Source organism: Galeopterus variegatus, unplaced genomic scaffold (genome assembly GCF_000696425.1).
Source record: "Galeopterus variegatus unplaced genomic scaffold, G_variegatus-3.0.2 Scaffold3224, whole genome shotgun sequence".
Taxonomy (NCBI): domain Eukaryota; kingdom Metazoa; phylum Chordata; class Mammalia; order Dermoptera; family Cynocephalidae; genus Galeopterus; species Galeopterus variegatus.
In genome coordinates, this window is record NW_007729335.1 from 193259 (window position 1) to 205087 (window position 11829).

General features: G+C 36.4%; 1 protein-coding gene across 2 annotated transcripts in view; it reads left to right on the top strand.

Annotated features, from left to right (window-relative positions):
• Positions 1 to 11829, top strand: part of SNRK (SNF related kinase) — a 53371-nt gene that overhangs the window by 33660 nt on the left and 7882 nt on the right. For both annotated transcript variants that reach the window (XR_551361.1, XM_008584323.1), the window contains exons 4-5: positions 3498 to 3639; positions 8491 to 8703. Coding sequence is in view for 1 of the 2 variants with exons in the window: in XM_008584323.1 (XP_008582545.1) it covers positions 3498 to 3639; positions 8491 to 8703 (355 nt within the window). In the remaining variant the exon portion in view is untranslated. The remainder of the gene's footprint in view (positions 1 to 3497; positions 3640 to 8490; positions 8704 to 11829) is intronic.

Below are 11829 nucleotides of genomic sequence, written 5' to 3' on the forward strand. Positions count from 1 at the left end.
AAGAGAAGTACCACCTCCCTCCCCCATTTGTGGGGGAAGAAATACATAACCCTTCTTGATGCCATTCTTAGTCCTTGTCTAGTCTTGGGGACCCAAGCTCCTAAGTCATCACCTTTTTTTTTTACCAGAATTTTTAAGAAACTGTCTCTATTCCTCTCTCTCCCATCTCTATTAGTTTTCTTCTCCATGTTGGCTTTGTGCCTCCTTGAACTTACCCACAGTAAGTCTCTTTCCCACAGTGAGTTGGGAGCCTTGTAAGGGCAAGGGCGTCTCTCATTCCTCTGTGTGTCTACTGTGCCCAGAACAATGCCTGCTGCAGGTACATAAAAGCAGGGCAGTAGCAGCCACCTTTGAATGTTTTCCCTCTGCTGAATACTTAGAATGGACTCTGTTTTAATCCCTTTAATGCTCACAACATCTTTGCGAGGGAGTAGAATACTGTTAGTATTCCCCCCCCCCTTTTTTTTTAAACCCTTGGGTATTCCTATTTTAAAGATGGGGAACACATTTTAAATAACTTGGTTAAAGTCACACCACTGTGTTTGTTTAGTGGCCAGTTCTTATCTCTTCACTTGGCTCTTGAAATGAAAAAGTAAAATGATTCAAAGACAAAAAGTAGAATAAGAAGAGAAAAGGTCTGGAAGATAAATATATGGTATAAACAGCCCCTAGAATAATCATGTCGTTTCAGTGAGAGGGTCATTTGCCCTTTGTAAAACTTTGCCCCCTTAGTTACACTGTTCTTTTCTAGTTTAAAATGCTTCAAATTATGTCATTAAACTTAGCAAACAACTTGGCATAGAATTGTATTTCTAAGTTTTTCAACTTTTAAGCATTTCCATGTTCAGAAATTATTTGAGCCCTAATTGGAAACTGTGGAAACAGAATATATTTATGTGCAACGTATATTCTTTTTTACTTTTCTAATCATGTATCAGTTCAAAACAAGCAGAGTGTGTTAATTTGCTTGGGCAAATAATCATGAAGAGAATATTTCCAAATAATTTGCCTTCTTGTTGCTTATAAGATTAACATTTAGCAGAAAGTTTTCCTTAACCAAATAAAAATTGGGGGTAATTATTAGTTGATATTTTTATTATTCATTATGTTTTTAGCTGCTTTTTGTGTGCGTGTGTGTGTGTGTGGCTTGGCCAGTATGGAAATCCGAACCCTTGACCTTGGTATTATAACACTGCGCTCTAACCAACTGAGCTAAGCAGCCAGCCCTTCATATTTTTAAAACATCAGCTTTGGATAATTGTACTGTCAGATGTCATCTCCAGTTTAGCATAGAGAAAAAAACCAAACTAGTTTATCCATAGGTATAGTATAAGATGGTAGAGGAAATAATGTAACTAAACTCATTTTATAAAAGTTGTTTTGTAGGAAAGATATGAATTTATCATATTTCAAATACATATGTATTAGTGGTTTGATATAATTATAGTAGTAGCATTAACCATTATCAATAATTAAACAATAAAAGAAAGAGTTTTTTAACTACCTGGACTTTTTAATGCTTACGTACTTTTACTGTTGGTTTGATATAATTATAGTAGTAGCATTAACCATTATCAATAATTAAACAATAAAAGAAAGTTTTTTAACTACCTGGACTTTTTAATGCTTACGTACTTTTACTGTAGCCATTTAAAATCCCCCCTTTCTTTGGTAGAGAGGGGATAGCCAAGTGTATATTATAAATAAAACTTGGTAAATTTTATTTCCTGTATAATTGACATCATTGGAAAGGTGAGATTTACTTTACAGTTAATTTCTAAAACATAACTTTTATAAAATGAGGGACACTTGCAATAAAGAATAATTGTAATTGCCACTTGTTCACAGTGATGACTTGGGAGTTGGGGCTAAAAAATAGCAGGTTCAGATTGTATAAAGAGGGTTTAAGTTAAAAATCAACTATATATGGGGTTGTAGATTCTTCTCACTGGCTATTTAAATAATAGGTGTGACTAGCTGCAGTTATTCAGATTGTTTGACTTTGAATGGAGATGGTCCTCTAGATTCCAAGATCAAGGCAAAGAAATGACATGAATGGAGTGGACACCTGAGCCAGCTTTCTGTCCTGGGGCAGTAGATCCGATAATTCATGTATCCAGCAAACAATGCCAGACAGGCCTCCTAGGGACACCGCAGAGCCAAGGATTTGGACTGAATGATCGTTCAGTCCCTTTCATCCTCATTTAAATAACTTTTAATTTTAGTAGATTTTTCCATCTGTTTCACTAATTTCCATTGAAGCATCCTTAGTAAAATTTATTGTACATATAAAAAATTATTGTGTGTAACTTTTGGGTTTCTTTTTTGCCCTCTTTGGTTAGATTGAACTGAGGAAAAGATATTTTATTAACAAGTTTTAATTCTCTTGGAAAATAACATGAAACCTACATTATTTGGAGTGTTTTAAGTTTAAATGGAAACAGCAGTTGAGTGTTAACAGATGTGATGACAAAGGCCATGTGGCCTGCCCCTCCATACTCTTTGAAGCGTTTTGTGGTCCAGAAAGTTTTTTGAATTGATATCTTGTTATACGAATGTTTATATTGTCATTTCTATACCTTCATTTCCAGAGTGAATGAATCATTTGTGATATCCTTCCTAAATCCCTTTCGTCTGAAAAAAACCATCATTTTTTATCTGATTGATGGGTTTATTTTTATTTAATGACAAGTGGTAGTGAGTTGTTTGTTATTGCGGGAGTTAATCTAATACTAGATTTGGGAGGGTCCTAGGATGTCAACTAGTCCAGCCTTACAGTTGGTGCAGGAATGCCTTATGCAGAATATTAGATAGATATTTACCCAGCCTTTGCTGGAATGCTTTAGTGATGGGAAACTTACTACCTTTTCCAGTGTTTTAATGGCACTATTGAGTAGCTCTCTCTGTTTTTAAGCTGAAGTGTGCCTCCTGGTTTATTATATCTTTGGTCTTTTTCTTATTGACAGCCATATTTCTCTCCTCTCTGAGCTTTCATTTTCTTATCTATAAAATGAGTATAAATTACATGACCTGGTTATCTCGCCAGGATTGAGGTAAAGAACAACCAAGATAATAGTGATTTAGGCAAAATTGTTTTCAAGTCTCAGAGTATTAATATCTTAGTTTTTATCTCTGGTGTCTGTTGTAATGGGAAAAAATAGCAGTGTGTTGTCCAGTGGCTCAGGAGCCAAGATGGATACTTTCTGGTTGATGTTCTGGCCATTAACAAAGGAATTAATTTATCTCTTCTTTGAACATTTATTGACCATTCACTATGTGCTGCAGCACTTCCTTGGGCCTAAAGTGAATATAAAAACAGTGAATAAGACATATACCTTCCATGCCCTATTGGGCCTTAGGTTTTCTTCTCTGGATATTTTTACTTTGAGACATAAATGGTTTTGACTGCTCAAAATAAAATATTATTATTTTACTCTTCGTAATGTTTTTGGTTTTCCAACTAGTCCAATATTTAAAAGTATGTCTTTGATTTGTAGATATATGGAGTCTGGGAGTGATCCTTTTCATGTTGGTGTGTGGGCAACCACCCTTTCAAGAGGCCAATGACAGTGAAACATTGACAATGATCATGGATTGCAAATATACAGTACCATCCCATGTGTCTAAAGATTGTAAAGAGTAAGTAAAAGAAATATGGAAACCTTAAGGACTCACATTAAAACCAAAAATTTTAAGTAATTCCATTAACATGTTAAGAAAATTTGAGATGACTTCAACATTCAAGCATCTGGGTTCATTTTAATTTTTAAATATACTATTTCTACTGTTGATAAGAGTGAGTTTTTTTTGGGGGGGAGGGAGTTAGTCCCAGAATGTGATTTGAAGTTTAATATTAGAGTACAAAATATATTAGTCTTTTTCTCAAATACAACTGTTTTCAAGAAATCCATTACATGCCTCTTCAAGCCTCCAGGAGTGGTGGATACTTCACTTGAAGCAAAGACATTACCATGGGAATTACCTTTCTGTACCTCAGTAAAAAGCAAGACTACCTGAAATTGTTTTAAGTTCCAGAGACAAGTTGGGACATTTTCTTTCCTGAAAAAACCATCAACTCACCCATTTTAGGATTTACATAGCATGTCCCAATTTTATTCTGACACTCCTCCCATGTTGACTAAAGAGCTGTTTTGTTTATGTGACTATGGGAAGCCAACAACAAAAAGTATATTCAAGTTGATTATTTGGAGTTTAGAATACTATATAGTACTGATTCTGACACTCCTCCCATGTTGACTAAAGAGCTGTTTTGTTTATGTGACTATGGGAAGCCAGCAACAAAAAGTATATTCAAGTTGATTATTTGGAGTTTAGAATACTATATAGTACTATGATATGTGTAGTAAGAATGCAGTAATGGAATAGAACTGTTGGAAGTTCAGTATTTCATTGACATTAGGAATGATATTTTTAAATGAGCTCAGCTGAGATTATAGCTACCACTTAAAGGATTTGCTGTGGTAACAAAGTTTTTACTTTCTCCTATCAAGTGTTAAGAAAAAAATCTGTAACTTGAAGTTTTTCTCTCAGTGCAGCCCATCTTAGGTGAACGGTTAAGAACTTTGGTATTCAAACTCTCTGGATTCAAATGAATTAATATATGTAAACCTTTACCAGATAGGAAGCACACAATGAATATTGATGATGATGGTGATGGTGACTTTTTTTATGTCCTTACTGTTATTATTCTTTACCCAGGAAGCAGGGCTGCTGTCTGTGGGTATATGTTATATGCATGTTAGGTGTTTATAATTCAAGGAATATCTATTGATACAGCTCCTATTGAAAAAACTAAAACAGATGAACTTATTTTTACATTGACATATATCATTCAAAGAATGTATAAAATGTATATATAATAAAATGAACACCTTTGTACTCATTATCCAGCTTTAAGAAATAGAAGCCATCTGTTTCCCTTCTAGAAGGATTATTTTTAATAATTATAGGACAATTTAGGTTTTTTTTTTTTTTTTACTCTGTCCTGTGTCAGTTTTGCTAAGCTGTGTTTTTTAAGGAACTTGTCCATTTTATCAGTTTTTCAAATTTATTGACCTCATGTAATTATCATACTCTTTAATTATGTTTTTAAAGTCTGTAGGATCTGTGGAGATGTTTCCCTTTTTCATTCCAATATTGACAATTGATGCCTTTTCTTGTTTTTGTCTTGATCAGTCTTGCCAGAAGATTGTTGATTTTACTAGTCTTTTTCGAGGAACTGCCTTTTGCTTTTATTAACTTACTATTATATTTTTTATGTTTTATTTTCTTTTCTCTTGTCTGTATTATATTCTTTCATGTACTTCCATGGGCTAATTCTGTTCTTTTTCTTATGTTGGATACTCAGCTCACACATTTTCCTTTTTAATGATAATATTTAAGGGTGTAAACTACCTTCTAGTACCATTTTAACTGCATCCCACTAGTATAGATTTTTTAATCTCTTTGTTATTCAGTTCTAAGTATTTTCTAGTTTCCACTGATTTATTTGATACATGAGTTGTGTTTAGGAATGTTTTAAATTTCCAAACATATGACATTTTTCTAATTAGCTTTTTGTTAATTATTTCTAACTTAATTTTACTGTGGTCTGAGAATATAGTCTCTATGGTACCAGTTTGTTTTTGTTTTTTTTTTTTTCAAATTGTTGAGGCTTGCTTATGGCCTAGCATGAGGTCAATTTTTTATAAATGGTCTTTTTGTTCAGGAAAAGAATGTATATTTTCCAGTTGTTGGGTTCTATATAAATACTTAAGATCAAGCTTATTAATTATGCCATTCAAAATTATTTATATACTTTCTGAGATTTATTATTGCTTGATCTATCTGTTACTGAGATATCTTTTCACTGATGAATTCATTGTTTTATTCTTGGATGTCTGTCAGTTTTTGCCTTGAGTGTTTTTGAGGCAATGTTATTAGGTGGTTGGGCAATTTTATTAGCAAACAAACAAAAACCATGTATCTTTCTGATGAACTTAACCTTTGTTATCAGTTTGTATAAAAGAGGTAGTGACCCCTTTATCTCTAATAATGCTTTTTGCCTTAAAGTTGATCTAACAGCCTGGAACTGGGGTTTTTTAAAAATCCCATATGATCATGTTTGTCTTTTAACTGGAGAACTTATTCGATTTACATTTGTCGAGATCACTGATGTAGATATATTTATGCCATCTTTTTATATGCTTTATATTTGTCCTACTTTTTCAGTTTTTTTCTTTTTATCACATCCCTCTTTGGGGTCGATGGTTTTTCTTTTTCCCCCTCATTTGACTTTTCTCCTTCAACTTGCTGGGAAGGTATAGTTTGTTATTTTAGTGGTTTTCCTACCTATATTAACACACACATACGTGTTCGTATACTTAATTTAACAAAACCTGTATTTAATCCTTATCTTTATTCTCTTCCTAAATAATACAAAATCCTTAGAACATTTTAACTACTATCTGATATTTTAGTAATTTTTTCCTAACTCCACCAATTACATAAAATTATTATATACAATAAAATATTGTTTATAATTATCCAGATGTTTGACAAGAACTTTGTTTACTCTTCCATTTGGGATCACATTCCTCTGCCAGAATTACTCCCTTTAGAATTTGTTTTAATGAGCATATGTTTGTGATAAACTGTCTCAGTTTTTATTTGAAAATATTTTTATGTCACATATGCTCTTGAAAGACAGTCTCATTGAATGTAGAACTCTAGGTTGACAATTATTTTCTCTTGGCTCATTGAAGAAATTATTCTACTACTTTCTGTTAACCCCTGTTGCTGTTGAGAGTCAGCTATTCATCTTATTGTCCCTACATAGGTATTCCGTCTTTTCTTTCAGGCTCCTTTAAGATCTTCTGTTTATTTTGCTTAGGATATATTAGGCTTCCTGGTTCAGGATTTGTGTTCTACAAATTTGGAAAATCCTCAGCCATTACCTTTTCAAACATAGTTCCCCATTTTCTCATTTCCTTCTGGAACTCTGATTACATGTATGTTAGATATTTTTACTCTGTCCTCCTTGTCTTTTAATCTTTCATATTTCCTATCTCAGTCTACAAATACAGGGTTATTTCCTTGACTTTATCTTTCATTTTATTAATTCTCTTTAGTGTAATTTTTAAAATTTGTCTGTTGATTTTTCTTTCTTTCTTTTTTTTTTTTTAGTTACAGTGATTTTTATTTCCCTCTTTTAGAAGTCCTATTTAGTTTTTCTTGGGATGCATTGTAATTTTGTTCCCTGGTCATATTTTCAAACTTCTTTATGTCTTAAGCATATTTAACACAGTTATATTCTGTGTCTGAAAATTTCAGTATCTGAAGCATTTGCATTCTGATTTTGCTGTATGTTTCTTAGGTCTTGCTAGTGGTGCCTTGTTTCCTCTGTGTTTTTTGATTGTGATACTCTCTGAAATATTATTTGGGGAAATCCTTTGAAGCCTGGTTTTAAGTTACCTACAGAAAGGAGTTATCATTGCTTCTCTACTAGTTGCCCAGGAGCACTTCCAGCTGAAACCACTTTAAATTAACTCCACTTTTTATACCACACAGATATTAATTTGGATCATAAACTTGTGAAAGTTTATGATCCTTATAGTTACAGGTTCTTGGAAGGAATTCTCCCACCTCACATCCACAGCCAGTGTTGAGGCAAGCAGGTTTTCTTCTTGACCCCCTTTGAGTAGTGGATTTGTTTCTCATTTCCCATTCACCTTCACACTAAATAAAGCTGGGGCCTAGCCCTTTGCAAAAGCTCTAGTTGTACTACCCACTGCCACTAGGCTCCACATGTGATATTCTTCTGTTGCATGTACCCATTGTAGCCTTCAAAACCAGAGCAGAAACAATCAGGCCAAAGGCCAGCTTTGTCATTTGCCTCCTAAGGATCCTGCTTTTACACCATTTTTAGTTGCTGAGAATTTCTTATTTATTTATTTATTTTGCCAACACAGTGGCTTTAAATAAAATACATTTCTAAAAATATATTACATGACATTTTAGTTGTTTCATCAGGAAAGTCATTCATTCTTCCTGAAATAAGTTGGCTTGTACACTGTATTCTGTATGTCATTGCTGATAATTTATCTGGTTCTGGTATGCTACTAAGCCAGGAGTTAATTTAAGAACAGATGCTGATACCTAGAGTTAACTGTAGATAATAGGGAACTATATGAGGGTAGTTGAAAAAGTTCGTGGGAAAACAAAGGAGATAGTACAAATTTTTGCATGAACTTTTTGAAGTACCCTCCTATTTGTGTATTTGGCTTATCCGTATATTTGGAGGTTATGATTTTTTATTTTACGAATATGAAGGCACTAAATTTTTATTATTCCCCTCTGTCCCCTACCCTACCACTAGTGAACCTAATTAAATTGATGGTATAGGAAATAATTTTTATTAATAAAATAGTCCACCATCACTAATCTTTGCAAGCACTTTGGTTTAACAGTGGACTTCACCTTCCTTTCCAGCCTGATCACACGGATGCTGCGGAGAGATCCCAAAAGAAGGGCCTCTTTAGAAGAGATTGAAAACCATGCTTGGCTTCAGGGAGTGGACCCTTCACCAGCCACAAAGTATAACATCCCCCTTGTGTCACACAAAAATCTCTTGGAAGAGGAGCACAACAGCATCATTCAGCGCATGGTGCTTGGGGACATCGCTGATCGAGACGCCATCGTAGAGTATGTCAGTGCTTATCAGTAAAGGGGGCCATGGGTTTAGGATTCTTGGAGTGAGCTCTCTTCTTTACTCACCAGAGCCTTTGGACACTGTAACAGAGTTCCCAGTTGGTAGGAGTTATGTCATTTATCTCTAGAGTTCCTGGGCCAGTGGTAGGAGTTATGTCATTTATCTCTAGAGTTCCTGGGCCAGTGGTAGGAGTTATGTCATTTATCTCTAGAGTTCCTGGGCCAGTGGTAGGAGTTATGTCATTTATCTCTAGAGTTCCTGGGCCAGTGGTAGGAGTTATGTCATTTATCTCTAGAGTTCCTGGGCCAGTGGTAGGAGTTATGTCATTTATCTCTAGAGTTCCTGGGCCAGTGGTAGGAGTTATGTCATTTATCTGTAGAGTTCCTGGGCCAGTGGTAGGAGTTATGTCATTTATCTCTAGAGTTCCTGGGCCAGTGTTTGACACAAAGGTTTTTTTGGTTCTTTTGTTTTTGTACTAGTGAACAAGTAAGCCATTGCTGGGTGGTATCAGTGAATTCTGTGGCTCTTCTCCATTCCTGTAGTAGTGGATTGGAATAGCTTTTTTTCTATCCTAGTATATACCTTGTGTGTGGTGGTGTCCTCTTCAATTCTGTGTCTCCTTGTCCCCACAGTGAGTAGGGCAAACAGGGCAGCTCCACAGGCTTAGAGCCCTTTAAATCAGGGGTTGGTAGATGAGGCCAGTCACATGGTTTCCCCCCTCCCCCCCCTTTTGTCTTTTTTCGTGACCGGCAACGGATCGCAACCCTCAGTGTCACGCCCGTACCAGACCGGGACCGGCAACGGGATCGCAACCCTCGGTGTTGCACCCGCACCTCTCTCAGCCAGTGAGCGGCCGGTCTGTATGTGGGATCCGAACCCTCGGCGGGAGCGCCGCCACACTCCCAAGCGGCGCACTGTAGCAGTGCACCACCAGGCCGGCCCAGTCACATGTTTTTATAAGTAAAGTTTTATTGGACCATGGCCATACCCTCTGGTTTATGTATTGTCAATGATTGCATTGTGTTGCAACAGCAGAGTAGTTGCAAGAGAGACCACATGACCCACAAAACCTAAAATATTTACTGTCTGGCTCATTTGAGTCCCTGCTGCAGCAACTTGGAACCTGCAAATTACACAAGTTGTTAATTTAATCCTTAAACCAGTCAGTTTTTAATAACCTAAGCAGTTTGGAATCAAGGATAATACAGAGTAAAGATAGTCATTTTGTTCTAATGATGATTAATTTCTATAAGAGGTCCTGACTATAAAAATGTGGAGCATTTCCATAAACGAAAAATCGAAGTTATTTAATGTGTTGAGTGAAACAGTTGGGTGTGATAGAAAGGGTATACTTTGAGAAGCAAAAAGGGGTTTCCCATTGGGAGGGCCACTCTGGCCTGGCTGTGGGATCTGACCCAGTTACCTGTCCTGGGGAAAGAGAAGGCTGCAGGCTGGACCTACACACCCTGCCATGTGTTGCACTGTCACATGTGTACCTAGCAGGAAGCACTGTTTCCTGAGAAGGGTGATGTTTGTATAAAGGACATATATCTTTAGGATGTGTTTTTAGTACACTGGAAAGAAACATTGACAAAAATAAACCCAGGTTCTTAATTTTGGTTTAAGTACAAATTTTTACAAGTTTCCAAAGTATATTGTGAGTCTTCACAGATTGACCCACAGCTACTTAAGTGACCTAAACAAGCAGAGAAGAACAGGGCACTTGCTATTTCTGCCAAAGACAATCACTGTAGAAAATGATTTTTCACTTTTGAGTGAGTAAAAAGGCTGAATCTCCCTGAATTAGTCTAATGTTCTTAGCTTAAATAAATACATACATGCAGTAGTGTCACATGAAACAATTAATATGAATTCAATTATAAATCCAAAAGAGGGGGGCAATTTACATGGTTCGGGCGACTCCAGTTTGCCCATCCACCAGTTTCCCAAGTGTGACAGGAGCTGGGAGACCCAAGCTTGCTGTTCCCTCAGCTATTCTCACTTCTTGCCTGCTGCTCACATTAGGAGAAGCTACTCATTCTGAAGGTGATTCCTGAGTTTAAACACACGTTTGTCTTACCATATGTCCCCTAAACACAAGCCAACTGCTTTATCCAGTACTCAGCTGAACATACCACTCTAAGAAATAACTCTACCCCTGAATTTCGCCTTGGGCTGTTCCTTCGTTATCTCGTGCCTGCCCCGCCCCCATTAGCCCTGGCCTTGCCGTACGTTTTGTAAACAGTGATCTCTGCTGTTGCTCCTTTCCCAAGTGTTTATTGCGTGAGTATTTCCACTAACTACAGAAGGTTTCTAAAAGCTGTAGTTACATATTTCTGGGCATTGTGGCATCCTCCAAAGCTCTCTTGTGGCACGTCCCATGAAGGCTAGCTTCAGGAGAGCGGGCAGGGCCGGGTGCCTTGTTGGGCATTATGCCCCCAGCACCTAGCGAGCACAGTGCCTCTAGGTACTTGGCGAGTACTGCTTTTTAAATGGATGAATGAATATGTTGATTTTATTAAGTGAGGTTAATGATGACATGCTCTCAATTGCGTTAGTAATTCAATACTGCCTAAAATGCCAATAAATGCAAAGAGTGTGAAAATAAAAATATTTCCTAATTTTTATGATTGGTGCTGGTGCTTCAGTGCACATTAATGTAACACAGACCTTGTCTTCATTTTATACTTCTAATGGAAGCAAGCCAGCTTAACAAATGCAAACACTTCATAACACACGTTTTCCAATAATGTGTTACACTCTTGGAAGCTTCATTACCTTTTCTTACGCATCTAAAACTGATATCCTGCTCAGTTGCTATCAGCCTTTTGGACTTTTCTCACTAATATCATTTTATGCCATTATTTATTTTAGAATTTCAAAATTCTAAGTAAACTACTAGGTTTTTTTTTCTGGTTTGAATTTTTGCATAATTTTAATGATTCCCAGTCATGGAATTTCATTTGCTTGTTTGCTTGTATTTTTTTTTTTTTTTTGTCTTTTTCCGTGTCCGGCAACGGATCGCAACCCTCAGTGTTGCCCCCGCACCGGACCGGGGACGGGCAATGGGAGTGCAACCCCCGGTGTCGCTCCCGCGCCCCCTTCTCTGCATGGGCCAC